Here is a 16,579-nt window from a genome sequence, read left to right on the forward strand (position 1 = left end):
TAGGGGCGAACATGCTACTTACTAACGTATCTAGGACATGGGCCGCTATTGGGATGATCCATGGGCCATAGCGCAAAATGAAAAGCCCGCCATAATTCAATCGTTCGCGCAATTCAGTACACAGTTAAACAGATTATCAAATCATCACATACCTTTATTTGAGCTTTTTTTTCTGGCACTTCTCTTGGTCACTTCTGTGTCAGCCGTTACAACATGGCTGGTGCTTTCAAAAACCACCCGCTAATTAGAAATGCCAGTCTGTAAGCTTTCTTTTATTCAAGAAGGCGTTTTATCTCAATGTCACACTTGCATCTCTAAAAGTCCCCTATGTTCTGAGCTTTGCCCTATTGATTGTAATACATTGCATGAAGGGCGGAAAAACTTCACTAACTTCGTACTACACAGGGCTAGACGATGCTCCACAACAACGATCGCTATTCGTAAGAAAATAGACCCAAAAGAGGAGGCTTTTAGTAGATAACAGATTCACGGTGTTGGCGTTCTACAGTGCCTACTCCCTGCTACTAGGCCATCTACCCGGATTCCATGTAATCCGTAGAGTCGTGTGGAAAGTATCGCCTGTTCACCTTATTAGCACTATTATATAGGTCTTGAAACTCTTTCCATGTATCTTGCAGAAAATAAGAATGGAGTAGTTCCCAAAGTTGGATGTCACTTTTCACTCTTCTAGTAGGATTCCGTGATCTTAAGATTCGGTAATCTTCCATGGAAATCAGGGTAGCTGTCCATTTTGGACCAGATTCGGTGCCGCTGTCACCAATGTAGCATTCTAGGCCTTTTCTGGGATTATAATATGCTCAAGTGCTGTGGAATGGCATCTATCACAAAAGTGCGGAGGATGTGTGGCTATTGGCATGACCAGGAGGTCATGTCACAGGGGGGAAGTACAGCCTACAGAGTCTCAAGTGCTTGCGTAGTTAAACGCTCATTTAAACAAAATATCAAAACACTACTGAACTCTTAATTACTTGCCATCCCGATTAAATAGTAGAGAAGACTAAGACATTAGAATTTTGACAAACCACGACAAAAACGTGAGTTATGACATGCAGGTGGGTTCATTACAAGGAATTGACCAAGTAGAATAAGGCAGCCACGATTACCAAGTTCCAGAAAGTTTGGAATGTCTAAAACTACCTTAGTAGTTTTCGAGGGTTTTAAGCACTCCCAAGAGAAATTACCTGGTTTTCCTGGTACACGTTTGCGATTTTTTAGTTACATCCTTGACTAAGTTAGTGCACTTCCACTGAAATAGTAAAACGAGTAGGAAGAGTACGAATATTTTCTGGCACCGATGACTAGAAATACCTAATTATTTCTTTCTGCCTTTAACTTTTTCCTTAAGCTTTAACAGATCTTAGGATTAACCAAGTAGATTATTAACAAGAAAAAAGTGCCGGATTTAAAAAACGCTCTCTTAAAGAAAGAAGAACTGTGTCTAGCATCGTATCTTGCATTAGTTTGGACCTTTTCTACAAAAAGTATGTCAACTTATCCCTTTTCATTGAAAGGTATAAATTGTTTCACACTTCCATTCTAGAATTAACGCGACCTACTCCGTGTTGATTAACCACCGACCGCAGGGAGAGATCATGGCACGATGTGAGTACGTCCACATCGATGGTTCTATGGTCTCTGATGCGATCCAAATCAAGCAGGCCACTCCACCTGCTCCTCCGAAGGTGAGTCAGTGAAGGTGAACAGATAAACTGACGAGGAGGGAAATGAGCAAACTACTTGTCCATTTGTAAATCCAACTCAGATTGTGGCATTGTGCTCGGGCCCTGGTGCTGTCATTTTTGGTGTTACCAATCCTCTGGTCTCGGCCGAGAATGAAGCCACCGACAGGATTGTCAATCAGCGAGTTCTCTTTGCGCCCACTGCTGTGAGTTTCATTTTCACAACAAATTTTTATAAGTCATTCCTATATGAAGTTGCTTCAACTGCTAATGTCTTCCTCTCACTAATCTGGTGCCATTATCAAAGGTAGAGAGGTTTGAAGTACGTGGTTTCAGTCACTTACCGCCAAATCTCGGTTTCAAGTCCTCTTTGAGGATATTGTGAGGCGCATAGGAATGAATAGTTCATGATTCAAAGCCCTTAGTGAAATTGGTGGAATCAAAATTTCACGGTCGAATTCTGCAAAGATGGAAGAAGAGCCTTAATGCTAGCAGGGTCATTGTTAATGCACACAATTTCATCCACGATCATACCGTTTTACCCCTTGTTCTGGCATTTTTTAAGGATCTTCAAAGTCATCAAAAAACAATTTTAATCTTTAGGTTTGTGCAAAGTTATTTTCAGACCTGATGGCAAGTCAAGGGTGTTCAGAGCCGCTCCTTCAGGTGCCCCAAAAAAGTTGTCGTGATCCCCTTTTCTTTTACAATTTGTTAGGAGTTTTAATCTTCTCGAGGAAATTCATTAAGCATCTCCATCTTGCTGTCCGCGCTTTAATGGGGTAAAGTTGAGACAAACGGGTAATGGAAGACTGTCTCCTCTGTTGTGGAATTTACGCCAAAAATCCGTAGCCATCTTTACTTCAAAAGTCGGCTTTCACAGGTGTTGCCGCGTTGTAAGCAACCAAATTCCTACCGAACTATCCAACGAAAAATAAGTTGTGAATCTCAAACCTCTTTGAAGTAGTTATTCCTCCCTCAATATAATTATCTTGGAGACCAATCACCTGGATGACTCAATTTTGGTCTTCTCCCTACTTTATCGCCTTTCGAAATGGAGATTGATGTGTTCTTTCAAAACACCCGCCTATTTGGTTTTTGCCCCCTAGGTACACACATTCACGATGTGTTTTTTTCAAGCAAGACATCTTCACGGATTGGATTGTTGCAAATAAACGCAGATATTTAATGAAAACTTTCCTCAATTTAGAGCTTCCTTGAGTTGTCAGTCGAAAGTCATGATAAATTCTGGGATTTGTTTTATGCCTGAGATGAAACCTTACTTGCAGGGTGAGTAAACGAACCGTTGGTGGAAAGATTTGCATCTTTGGCGCACCTGCCGCAAAAAGCGGATCTTAGAGCGCCGCCGCCTCCTCCCATCCAATGAAAGTTGCACACAAGTTTTGCAATTACCTTTCCATTAGGGTGAAATTTCCCTTGAAAAACTATCTTTTCCCCTTCAGAAACCATTCTAGAGTTTTTAAATAGGCATTTAAGGACCTACTAGGTAAACGGTTTCGCTCTAATTATCCTCTTTCCTGCGATATGGAACGTTGCCCCTGCGCATGACAGGATACGGTTCCTCTCGCTTTTATAATTAAGCAACAAACGCAATGCGCTTATCATTTGGGCACGGCACCAGACATACGTCTTGAAGGAGAACAGAAGATTGGATTGTTGTCGAATTCTGGCGTGATTCCTGCTTCTGCCGCTACTACTGCTTCTGTCTGACTAACCAACTGTCTTTGCAATTTGGAGTCAATTGTCAACCGCAGACAGAGGTGGTTGGGTGCATGGATGGAGCAGCGTGGGTAAATGAAGTTCCTTATGTAACCAAGACATAAACCCTGTGAATGTTTACTTCCATCTGCGCTGGACTTCAAGTCCAGTACGATGATGGGATGCCCGATTGCTCATTACTGATAGGCCTTAACGCTGTAACCGCTTCAAGAATAGCCGCACATCCTACATCCGACCAATCTGCCAAAACGCGAAACGCCTGACGTGCTGGAAACCGTTTCTGTGGCATGAGCGAATGGGAGTAGAGCGGTTTGGTGGAAATAATGAACAGGATGTGATCATTCACGTAACCAAAAGTTTATACTTTCGAAAAGTTGGCGTACTTGATGAAGTTGTTTACCTATGATGGTCCAGCTGTGTCGGTAAGTCTCTACACCGATACTGCTTCTAAATGTTATTTAAATGTCGGTTTCTTTTCTACAAAGGCCTGTATAAATGTCTGTAATGAAATTGGCAATTACTAATACACCTTCCATCTCGCATAGGAATTTCATTCCGCCTCCAACCTGGCAAGCAAGATTATCATTTTGGACAAGAACGGTCAGCCGCGCTCCGAAAAGACGGTCGATGGCGACGAGGAGGCAATTCAAGAGGCGCTTCTGACCGGAGAACTCGATCAACAACAGTTGCACCAATCGGGTCAACAGTCCTCGGAGAGACCTGCCCTCTCCACCATTCCTCTGACCAATCTGCTGCCCGGCACCAACTACACCTTCGAGTGGTCCTCGGCCAATCAGTTTCACCTTACCACGACCATTCAATTCGTCACCGCCACTGCACCTCTAGCCGCTCCAAGTAAACCCACGGTGCGTATGTTCTGTTTGACAGTGTTCATCACTCTTATAGGCTTACGTTCGTGCTCTTTTGCTTTGTACATTTACACGGAAATATTTGCACGCTTCCTGAAAATTGTCCACGTTTGTTTGAATGGACCAATTTCTACTATTGTCCTAATCATAAGTCCCCGTTGAAATAGTCAAAGTTTTTATCAAAACATTAAGTATTTACGTGCTACTGACATTCTTCGATCCTCTCTACGAAGTAATTGTCCAGAAAATGAGGTAATTAAAATCATGCGTGGTCTACGAGCAACGCATCAACTCTTAAAACATACTGTAAACATGTTCCGTTTCACACTCTAACCACCCCTCTTGTGACCTGCCACGGAGGCTGATGAGTCGATGTTGTTGTACTAACCTCGAAATAAATGCGCTTCTGTTGTAACATGTTGCCTTGCAGCATTTTGTGTTCCTTGTTCCAACTTCGAGTCATCTGCGAATCTCCGTCTTTCTCGACGATCCTTGCCCCTACGACAACGGAGGTAGAGCGGAGCTAAATAATATTCTGATTCGTTACCGCAAGGCCGTGCATCAATTGGGCCAGGGCTATGGCGAGGAAAGGAAACTCCTCGGCTACGGAAATTGGTCCAAGACGCTGGTGTGCTTTCAGAACCAGATGAAGGATCCAAGCGACTTTCAACTACAACAACAGCAGTCCATAAAGTGGTCCGGAGACGCGGTCATTCAATGCGACGTCCAGGTGGAGGATCCTCACGCAGATTTGGAGGTTGCCGTAGCGACTATGAATCGTTTTGGTGTCTCTCCGTGGCTCTCGTCCATTTATCGAGCCTCGGAGGCCCTCCATGCCGCGTACTTCTATACCGCTGGTGCTACGCATCCGATTATTGCTTCAGCAGTCACTGGCGTTGTTCTAGTTCTACAGCTTTTTGCGTAAATCTTATTTCGTCCAAATTTATTCCATCCCTAGATCCTCACTCCCTAGTGCTCGCATTCCTCCTAGCGCCCAGTACTTTAACGTCTCTTCTTTGTGTCTGTCCTTGTCTGTAGTATCCGTTGTATACCGCTACAAGTTCATTTGCAGTCTGATCTCTTCCTCACTTCGACTGCTCAGACGAATTATGAGAATTAAGTATGACTTTATGCATAAATTGTATCTACTTGATTCAATAACGCGACAACAAAGTGCATTTAACTGGTGTTTTTGCACATTTGTGATTCAGTTGTCTTCTTCCTGTCTCTATCTCATTCAATCTCAATTAAAGCAGGACTTTATATTCTTGTTCGCAAATCTTTTTTATAATATGATATCCTCAGGAGTTGGTGTCGTGGACCCTCAGCCCTTCGGTTTAATTGTTGGGAATGACATCTTGCAGTTTACGACTTCATCTCTGCCGACAATCAACGGGAGTAGTTGCGTCAACTCCCAGTAAGTATGGCAATTCAGAATTATCAAGTAAGGGTCCCTAATGGCAAAAATTTGAATTATAAGTGCCAGACTTGAGAGAAAGTAGGTTTTATTTAACTGTATTGGGGAAATTGGAGATGATGGGCTTCGAAGATGCAGACCGCGACATCCTGTTTACCCCTAAGTTGCTGGGACAGACTTGGCAGTTGTGTAGTGCTAATACGATGCCAAAGAACGAATTAAATGTGGAAAGATCTGATATAGAGTTAGTAGTTCTATAATATGATTATACGGAATTTGTCCATTGTGAAATTGCTGCTTTTTGTAAGGCTGTTTGTCACGGTTGTGTGACAGGTGGACCGCCTTGACGTCTACCGAATGGATTTGGATGTCTTCATAGCGTGGTCCGGCCTCGTGGTTAAATTCCACTTAACTTGCCTGTTGTTTAAATAGTTTACATGAACGAAGAACCACTGAGAACGGAGATGACGGCATTTACATCACACAACTTCATGACCTCTTTGTTTTTGGGGAGGTTGGGGTAAGTTCACGGATTGAAAAGTGAATTAGGACAATGGATTATAAAACAATGAATAGCGGATTGCCACCAAATGTGAGACCTGATGAATCAAAGAACTTTTAACCAAAGCCTCTGGAATCGCTGGTTTTCATGTGGTATTTAAGACTTCCCTGATAAAATCTCCCATCGTCCCTTATAAGATGTTTTGCGTCGGCTGAGGTAAACGACACCTTGTTGGACAGTCATACCAAGTCCCAATTCAAGCGACTGACGGCTAAAGTTGAAGTTTTGTCTTTCGCACATAGAATAGCTTGAGGTAAAGAGCTTGCGGACCGTTTCTAGTACTTTACCTTGGTTTGACTCCAATTAAAGTTTTAATATTGTTCCTACTATGTACAGGTGATGATGTGACCTCTTTTTTCCTGACAAATTAAGTTAGATATGTATCTCTTTGTAAAACCTTTTCTTCAACTAAAGTGCAAACTAAACTAGTTGCTTATTAACAAAGAGCCAATCCTCCGATCGTCGGTACTGTAACACCCACTGACACAGCTCATTTCGTCTTTGAATTCGACGGAGGTCTCCACTACTTACAACAGCCTTAAAACTACCAGTAAAAGCGCCACAGTCGTAAAATTGAAAGGCAGATCCACACGAGATACCGAGTGAGGGAATACTCGCCCTCTATGAAATATTCTCTTTCCACTTGGTAAAAAATGGAAATTATCAACCCAGGTTGGCCAAAAATTCATTTTCATAATGGTGACCCCCTATTAGCACGTTTTTGATGATAACAGTTAAAGCTAGAACCCAGTAGACTTCTTTTTTACCGCTTCGTCAGAGGCGCCTCCTATCCACGTATTCAACGTATGACTGATTCATCAAATTGCGATTTTGTCACTTGTTCGCTAATGTGTTTAACATGAAAGCTGTGGCTTCTGTACTAGGCGGAAATTCCATTTGGTTTTTTACCTTCAAGGAATTTTTAGCTAAATAGTAGGTTTTAATTTACAATTTCATTGCATTTTGTGAACCAGTACCGACGTTTTAAGTATACCTTGGAGCAATCTGCCAGATTAAACACAAATTCATCTTCAACAGTACCTCCAACTGACAGCAAAGTATCCCCCAATCTGATGCGACAGTCAAATCATCCCAAGCTGTGTGCCGCATTTGTATTGTCATCGTTGCTTGACTACGGGCATTCAAATGTTAAATTGTCGACTGAAACGTCAAATTTTACTATTCTTTTCCCTGCCACCTGCAACTTCTTCTCTGTGGCCAGTATGACTAGGGCTGAGTGATTACATGGGTGTATTTACCGATTCACGTGGCCAAAGTGCCAAGGCTTTGTACAATGTGAGTCAATTTCTAGGATTTGTGCATCCTTGAGATATTCAACTGTTGGATTTCGAGTTTGTTATTCGTGCAATCAGTTCTACTGCTTTGTAGCTAAATGCCATCATCACTTGTGTAGGTTTTAGAAGTCGCTGATCTTCCACTTCGTTTCGCATTCATATTTGTAGCATGTGCGCATTAGGAAATTTGCCTTCCGTACTGTCAAGATTCGCGCAAAATATCCATTCCCCACAAAAATTACTTTCGTTATGCAACCAATGGTGCCAAAAAAGTTATTACCTATCCTTCAACCAGAGTGCTTAAATTCCATCGCTAACCTAAGCGATAACAAATTCCACCGTCTGCGCCATATCTGAGCTAATTCCCACTGCGACGGTAGACACCGCTACATGGCGACGGACGTAATCTTCTCGTTTTGTCCTTAGCTTGTCGAGAACAGTAGCTCAAAAGAATATTTGCCATTATTTTAGTTAAAATATGTGTGCTAAATGCACGCCATTGTCTGAGGCTGAGTCGCTTTTCACTCAAGGGATGTCGACAAGCAAGTCTTAAAAATAATAGTTTGGAATAGTAAACGTTAGCATTGATGTATAGGTTCAGTTTAAAATATGAGAGATGGTAGAAAGTTAAAAAAAATGATAAAAGTTAAAACGAAAGTTGATAAAATCGCTTAAAAATACTAAATACGTCATTAAATGCCTAATCTTGAACGTGATCAGCTGCACAGCAACAGAGTAGTTAACGGGATAGCATTTCGCTCTTTCCAAATCTATATGTACATTCTAAGGGACATATCTCACTTTTTATTATCCTATACCATTTTCGCTTAAATAAATTACACACACTAGGCGAAGGACAAGTGAATTTTGTTAGTGCTGATTATTATCGTTGAATGGAATCACAAAGAGACATATTTCCGTATAGGTGCATTGGAGGGACGGTGATAGTAGCGCCCTCTGGCAACCCCTGAAAAGAATACATAATGCTTGGAAAGAATAGGAATTCTCGATGTACAGTAGGGCTTGGGGCTTATGACATGGCCCGGGGGCCCTCAGTGACCCATTGCCTAAACCGAGAGTTAAACAAGCAATTAACGCATTATTATTGCCTCTTAGAGGAGGAATAATCAGTGCACGAAAACAGTGCAGTTGCACTTTAATATATTTTTAGGTCAAGGGTTAAATATTGATGGATATTCTCTTGAATAGCATTGACCGGATTCCAAAATAATTGTGGATTAAACTGTTATTTTTTGACTTAAGCAGTTGGTTACGCACATAGTAAGAGTAATTATCAAAGTAGACGTAAAGCTGTTGTGCCATGCAATAATAGTTGGTATTTTTGTAATGCCGGACTACGACCCATTTTGTTCATATTGATCAGTACGAACTTTTCAATAAGTTTGCCCAATTTTTAAATATGGTGTTTGTGATGGTGGGTAAATGGGCTCTACATTTGTGCACACTAAAACTATCGAGAATGCACTGATGACCGAACCAAACGCTAAAACTTAATTATTTTATCCGTGTCTGCGTTATATTGCTTTTTGCGCTGTTAATTTGGGTGTCACATAAGTGGGCAGTTGCATGACTCTTGTATGACTTAAAAGTAGTATACTTACGTCTTTAAGACTAATTTTATGCATTACTGTTAATAACGGTTTGTATTTTATAGCATTGGTTTGTGTTTGGGGTGAGTTAAATGATTCTTTAGTATATTGGTGCAGCCTGAATGACCTAATAAGTGTTCTGTTGTTAACTTAGCCTCAATAAATGGACCGCACCTCGATTCTAAAGGAAATAATTAGGGCAAGAGTGAAAGAATACCTGAAACCCTTCGACTTAGATGAAAATGTGAATTCTGCGGCAGAACTTAAGAGCATTGTCGAATCCCGCCCGTAATTTTTCCGTTGTTTATTCAATTCACCTTTTCTATTTTTCGAGCACTCTTTACTTGTAGCAAATTTGACGTTTCTCCGAAACTGCCAAAGTGTACACAACAATTTTTTGCTGATGCGTGCTTAAAAATATGCAATCATAACCAGTTGAAGCGCTTTAATATGCTTAATTTATAAAATTTCCTCCTGGTGATTTGCATTTAGTATTCTTATCGCTACTGCACGGTTTGCTATATAACCATTTTTTACTTGATAGTCATAACCGAAACAACCACAACTGCATGTGTGACACTAGTTTTTTAGTTTTATAGCATTTGTTTTGTGAAAGTTGTCCCTTTATTGTTCTACTTACAGATTTTACGAGTTTCGTCAAAAACTCCTTCGAGAATTGCTTGAGGTAGTGCAGAGTCGCGAAGATATTCCAAAGGTGGATAAAGAGACTGTGACAATTCATTCTCAAGGTTCCCCACTCCGGGTTCCTGAGAAGATACGTTTTCATCAACCCCTTAGCGAACCAGAGTCCTCCTTTAGCAGTTCTTTGACTCAGGTCGAACATGCTATCATTCTGTTTGTCATATTTGTATGAGTTATATCAGAATGGTTATTTTAACTCAAAGAAATATTGTAGCCTAGATCTTTTCAATGGAAACTTTTTCATCGAATTAATAGGGCATCGACTACCTTTGCCTTAATGACAAACACTTGTCGGAGTTGGTTCATTCACTGGATCCACGCTCCTACGATGTCCAGCGTAGACGTGAAGCACTTCGGCAGATTGTGGCGACCCCTTCCTTTGAGACTCAGGTCTGCGATGCGTGGGAAGCCGCTCCTGAGACACCTACAGCTGAGAAGCGATTAGTTGATCGTCCGGAGAGAAATGAGAGTCGAAATTCACAGGAAATCGCCTTACCTGTTTATGGAATTCGACAAGGTCTCTACGATGCTTTAGTGGATGAGGACACCGAGCTAAATGTGAGTCCAGTTTTCCCGTTGTACTGTCTGAAAGTAATACTTTCATTTGTAATTCGGTGTACATAAGGGTTTTGGTAAAATTACGACTTCTGAGTACATAAGACACCACAAAACAATTCATCGGGTGGGAATGGCTTTTATTTTCTCGACACAGCCCATTTAACCTCTTTACACCTATCACAGTATTTATTTGATACCTGGAAGCTAGTCTTTGAGTGATAAGATTTGGCCGCAGAGCTGAACCATCCCAGTTCAGTCTGTGGAAAGCTGCATTGGTATTTAGCATGCGTTATATCTCTGAAAATGCAATTATTTATGAACAGCGGTGTTAATCGTTTCCGCAGAAAAATGCGTCTCTAGTGCGTCACTGAAGCGTTCAGGATCGGAGAAATATTTCATTGTCAGGATCATGTGTTAAAAGCCTTCACAACCAGAATCGTACCAGATAGACGTATACATCATTTAAACGTCTTGCTGCTAAGTAGCTGGGTGTAGCACCAATGCGAGGACTGTGACTGAGGCATTCGTGGATCCTACGTTTTCATTCGCACGAGGTCTCACCATCTCACGCTGTTTCGTGGTTGTTGTGCGTACTAGCAGGAGACACAACCATTATTTTCATATGCCATACCACCATGCTGTCATCTCTTTTATAGCCGTGGAATAAGAGTCTTAGTCTTACCAGGACATACATTGTATCCGCCAAATACAGCGTCCTTCAAATGGCTTCAGATTTAGCTCTTCACTTTTTTATCGACACTCTAAAGGATGCACTTCGCTGAGTTTAAGTTCAAGGGTGTTCATCCTTTTTTAGTTTTTTGCATTGAAGTTCATAGCCAAGGCGTTTTCATCAACTTTTGGCAATGTCAAAGAATGCTATGCCCTCTTTGGTAAGTTATAAATCATGAAACATACCGAAATACCTCATTAAGTCTTCTTAGCAAAGTAATGACCGTGTAGCCTCTCTAGACTCCGGTTTTCTATATACAGAAAGGCTGAGACTATAGGCGTACCACTCCGGAGAGCCCGTGTGGTCAAAAATTTGTTAAAATAAATCAGGCTTAAGTTAATTTATTTGATCTTGTAGTTGATTATCTGGAGGAGAAATTCACCACAGATGGAAGTAGCATACCCACCATCTCAGGCGGTTTGGATATTAGCAATAGTGAAATTGAAAAGTTACTTCGTTGTGTGAGTTACTAATTGTAATGTTTTAAAACTAGAAAAAGTGGTTCTTTTTTAACTCAGACTTGCATTCAAAGTGTTAATATATTTACGAACCTTGATCACTAGGGTGATAATCACATTTCAATTCAAATTTATGATGTTGTTAGTTTTGCCTTCTGCTCGACTTTCACAAAAAACTGCCCAACTGCTGGCTTCGCTACTCCGAAAAGTAAGTCTATCCACGGCATTTTTGTCGGGTAAGGAATCAAGCCCCCTCCCTTTGCTTCAATATTACTTTGTAGACTAATGGGCGTCTTGATGGATCGTTGTCTATCGCTCCTGTTAATTGGCTGTCTACCATCGCTGGAGGTCCATTTAAGTAGTCCCGAAAGACGGCTGACCCCGCTCCACATTGTCTCGCTTCTTGATCCGACAGCACAGTGGTTTTCTCTCTGGATGGTTTGTTGACTGAGTTTTTTTTTCCGTCTCCGTCTTTCTTTCTCTCATGTTAGGCGTTTTAAGCTCCTTAATAATGCTTTAGCTATTAATGAAAAGGCTGTATAAATTCGCTGTAAAATGAGCATACTGATGGCTGAAATGTGACGTACTTACGGATTTGTATGCTTTGGCCTTTGAAGTCGCTGATCTCCTGCACTTTGCCCCTGTCATTCGTCAATCCCTCGACTGCTGGTCTTTATCAATGAAATTTTTTAAATCAAAAATAAGAAGAAAGGCTGCGTTTTATGTGAATTTTTTGTGTTTAAGTAGATGAGTCAGACAGTGTATGCCCATTTACTCTGCCTTAGTTTTCAATGTAGTAATAAACTAAGTGCCTATTTTTTTGCAGAAATTGTGAACGGATATAAGTTTTACTTGCTAATTACATGAACTTTTGATGCAAAGTAGCTTCCCCAAGTTCATTGCCTTTATCCTAATGGGCTAAATGACCTAAGTTGCTTCATTTACTCCGTCATTTGTTGAGTGATTGAACTAGACATCTTGAAAAAACTCTTTGCCAGACATGAATTCTTGTCATTTGTGGAGGTGATTTATTGTTTGTGTGCGCCCATTTTCATTATAGAATGCGTTGTCCCAATTCCGATTTTGCTGCTATTGCCGATGATAATAGGAGGTAGTTAAGCATTGTTTATTAGTTAAATACGCTTTGATGGCAAGGAAAGCGAGTGGATGCGAATTCGTGTAGTTTTTCGTCTGACCCATAAATTATCAACAATATGGAAAATTGTTTAACTCGTCTAATTAGTTTCGTTTACATGGCCAATGAAACGATCGTTTTTCAAACCCACTTTCTAGTTGAAAACAGGATAGACAAAAGCCTTGTAAATTTTATGATAAAAGTTTCAAATTTGATCTACCAAGATTTATTATCCATTGAAGGTGCTTTTTTTTCTGGAAATATAGTGCTAACTTATTTTTAGAGGGGTGCCTATGGATGTCGACCGATGCTGAAGAGACTTACTAAAAACAAGCAGATAGTGAGTCTTTGACCAAAGAGCAAGTATTTTTTTAATGAGACTGTATTATTTGGAAAGAGACTTTTTACAGTACTGACATATCTTTTAGGTTTCGACGTGGATGACAAGCTGTGTCTGTGTGTTTCTTCGTAAGCCAGGTGAGGCTTGTGCTATCTCATTTCAGTAGATTTCTCCAAGAGTATAATTTGCATGAATAAGGGCACTTTGACGACGCAATCAGCTCTTTATACACTTACAAATTTGACAATTAGTCCTCAGTAAGACTTCAAATTCAAATAGGTATCTTAATGCATTTTTCCACATGGTCATTTTTTACCGTATTTCCGTATAAATTAACATGTCCTTTTGAAGGTCCCTTTTTATTTAATCACTTTCATGAACCAGCATTTAGCTGATTGAAATGAAGGCGTGCATCTGCTATTAAATTTGCTGGAATTGTTCGGAATCAATTTACGCACTTCTGGTAGTTGCACGAAAGGCCCCTAAGTCCAACCAACACTTGTGGATTTGTAAGAAAAAAAAACAAATTTCAAGTTTTAGCGTTTGAACTCCTCTTTGCTCGTAGTCCCTGACTACATTTGTTCCAGCACATACTGGCTCAGTGTCACATTAATGTAACTCTCTCATTTTTCATAAATCAGTCCACATTTCACCCAGGTATGAATTGGAAATGAAATGGACAGAACAACAACCATAAATTTTTCCTCTAGTGGAGATTCGGGCAGCGAACCTGGTAACTAGTACCTAGAAGGCAACTTTGTCGTAGAAAGACCTGTCGTTCCCCCTTGGGAAAGCAAGATGGTCTGCTTCAGTTAGTCACCTTTGCTGAAATATTGGCTTTCGCATGCCTCCACTTCTTTGATGCTCGTTTTGATTCTGGGAGGTAAAAGTTGTATCCTGCTCCCGTTGCATGCAAAGATGCGATACACAGAATGCTTCCTTGACCCGGTGCGGCATTCAACCTTTCTGTGTTAATCAAAAGTGAAGGGCTGTTATAGGATATCCAGTGGTCATAAAAAGCGATATTATTGCACGCCGTTCCATACAGACATTACCAAAGTTGTCTGCCATCTTTACTAGCAACACCTTGCCTAGCTCACCATTTGTGTGCCTACTGTTTACTGCTGTTAGTAGTACCACCACAGTTGTCCTAAATGTGACTTTGTCTTTCCTGACCTTTTCTAAGAACTTCTTGTAACACTGTCCACAATAAGAATGCTTGGGTGCTTTCTTGTAGGATCTTCGACGCAGATAAACCGATCAAATTTTTACTCATGCTCTCATTTGGAGGCAGCTTATTTCCTACACTCTCTCCACGCGTTAACTACTCTTTTGTGTTTCCGTGAGACGCATAGCAAGATCCTTCCCATCACCATTTCCAAAGAAGTGATTAAACAACTCACCGATCGGGATAAGGCCACCCTGAGTGGGTAACTTTCTATTTTCAATTCATGAGTGACAATGCCATGTTAAAACTGTTGTGGTATTGTAGTTAAGGGGAAGGCACTACCTACGCGAACGTTCATAAAACTCTTCGTCGAATTTATTCTCTCATTAAAGCACACTGAAACAACTGTCGATATCGGTAAGCTACCGGGTTAATTAGGTAGTACCGTCATAATCTTCTCCCTCTTTTGGTAAATTCCATTATCCTTTTAATCATTGAGGAGGTTCGAAAGTTTCGCAATTTAAAATGAAACACATCAGGATTTATGGCTAAGAATAACTCCATATAGACGTATAATTAGCCTAAAAGGGTAAATGAATACATTTTTTTAAATAAACCTCTGAGGTGACTTCATATATTTTGAGTAAAATGGATGCGGTTTCCTTCATTGCCTCACACGTAATTTATTACCACTACAAACTACGAATTTTACTTTCTTGACCTCCTAAAATACCGGGAACTGATTAATTTATAGGCGGAAAAACTCTTCACCAACTTGTGGATAAATGCTTTCAGCGTTTGGCTCTATCCCCGGTGGCAACTGTATTCTGCTTCGGACTGAGTGTTGACGACATACCATTATCAACAGCAAAACGAAATAAAAGGTTTTCCGGTTTGTCAAATCTTTCCAAAGACTCTAACCAATCAGTAATCGACATTGTGTTATTCCACATCCAAGTTTTTGTAGATAATCTGTTGGTGAGTTTCTTTTAATGTGTGGCACTTACTGTTGAAATTTCATAAATGCGCACTTATTTGGTTTAAGTAAAAGCAGCAATATGCGATATCTTTATGCGCATTTCTCCTGATTACGCAGAAGATGAGTGGACCCAGCGGGGAAACGGTGAATCTCAATGTCTGTGTGTTATCACAAGCTGTGGTCAACATCTGTTCGACTACACAGGGTCGTGAATACTTCACCCACCCAAAAGCTGCAAGGTGAGATGCACAACGAAAAAAATAGTACCTACTTCCATAACAAGTGAAACGCTAACCTCCAGACCATTCCATTCAGACAAATGCAGGTGATAGCCAAAATTCTGTCTAAGTGTCTGGAGGCGATTGCAAACACTAACCTTGAAGTCGCTTGTCGAGAAAGTGGCTCAGTTGTTGAGATTCTTGTGAAAGTCGTCGGCCATCTTTGTGACGCGCTCAGCAAAACGTTTCTCATTACTCACAGTCGGCAGATTCGTGGTCATTTTGAAGTTCCACAAAAAGTTTTGGAGCTCTTGAAAATTTTGGTGAGGCTTTGAATACAGTCGTTTTTATCTCCAATTGGATAAAACCCTAACAAAACCTCATCCCCGTTTTTATAGAGATCCAAACACAAAGAAACGTCGAACAAGTAAGTGTTGATTGTTCTCCGTCTGAGACATATTAAGAATAGCTTTCAGAAGGGACTTTTGTGAAATTAATGGGTAATTACCTTGAATTCCACAAAAAATATGTCCAGAATTAGGCTTTCATTACATAACGAATTCAGAGGTCTACTTTGAAAGGGGGATGGTCATTGTCTGAGCTACCAATGCTCAGAAAGCTATAAAAACCCAAAATTTGCTACTTAAAAGAATTTTACACTTTTTTGGCCAATCAAAAAAATGCCGATTCGCATTCACCACACTTGTGACAAGTTCGCTGCTGTCATCTGCCTCAGACTGCTGAAGATGTGTTTAGTAATTAAAAGCTGTCGTACCTGGCCTCTCTGACTCACTCAAATCATTTGTCTGCCACGCACAATTTGGTGCAACAAAGGTTATCATAACCACCTCGTGAAAGCACATCACATATATGTGATTTTGACAGCGAAATCGTTAGTTAGAGTTCAAATGCTTTGGTAATCTTTTAAGTACTTTTTTACATTATGGAATTTTAAACGTCGTGGAATTGTTTGAAAAATCGGTGGAGACCTTCCTGCTCGCTTTGTTGAAGACGCCAAGGGGTGTCCAATTGGTTGAAAGCTTCGGCCTTCTGAGTTACTGCACGCAGTCTCTGCTTTCGCCATTCAGTCTTGTGAGTAAA

At 40.6% G+C, this 16,579-nt stretch overlaps 1 protein-coding gene across 1 annotated transcript in view; it reads left to right on the plus strand. All coding sequences in view use genetic code 11, as the record gives it.

Annotated features, from left to right (window-relative positions):
- The window catches only part of EGR_03276 (hypothetical protein), a gene marked incomplete at both ends in the record, with an annotated part of 38,864 nt that overhangs the window by 16,172 nt on the left and 6,113 nt on the right, over positions 1–16,579 (plus strand). The window contains 21 exons of the mRNA XM_024492525.1: positions 1,562–1,703; positions 1,784–1,906; positions 3,983–4,303; positions 4,737–5,163; positions 5,612–5,723; positions 6,156–6,243; positions 9,378–9,478; positions 9,833–10,025; positions 10,148–10,450; positions 11,265–11,340; positions 11,538–11,641; positions 11,785–11,846; positions 11,920–12,076; positions 13,057–13,113; positions 14,461–14,539; positions 14,606–14,698; positions 15,036–15,259; positions 15,378–15,499; positions 15,576–15,801; positions 15,877–15,905; positions 16,408–16,570. Of these exons, the coding sequence (XP_024352926.1) occupies positions 1,562–1,703; positions 1,784–1,906; positions 3,983–4,303; positions 4,737–5,163; positions 5,612–5,723; positions 6,156–6,243; positions 9,378–9,478; positions 9,833–10,025; positions 10,148–10,450; positions 11,265–11,340; positions 11,538–11,641; positions 11,785–11,846; positions 11,920–12,076; positions 13,057–13,113; positions 14,461–14,539; positions 14,606–14,698; positions 15,036–15,259; positions 15,378–15,499; positions 15,576–15,801; positions 15,877–15,905; positions 16,408–16,570 (3,202 nt within the window). The remainder of the gene's footprint in view (positions 1–1,561; positions 1,704–1,783; positions 1,907–3,982; positions 4,304–4,736; positions 5,164–5,611; positions 5,724–6,155; positions 6,244–9,377; positions 9,479–9,832; positions 10,026–10,147; positions 10,451–11,264; positions 11,341–11,537; positions 11,642–11,784; positions 11,847–11,919; positions 12,077–13,056; positions 13,114–14,460; positions 14,540–14,605; positions 14,699–15,035; positions 15,260–15,377; positions 15,500–15,575; positions 15,802–15,876; positions 15,906–16,407; positions 16,571–16,579) is intronic.

The sequence above is a fragment of the Echinococcus granulosus genome, assembly GCF_000524195.1.
Source record: "Echinococcus granulosus chromosome Unknown EG_S00017, whole genome shotgun sequence".
Lineage (NCBI taxonomy): Eukaryota > Metazoa > Platyhelminthes > Cestoda > Cyclophyllidea > Taeniidae > Echinococcus > Echinococcus granulosus.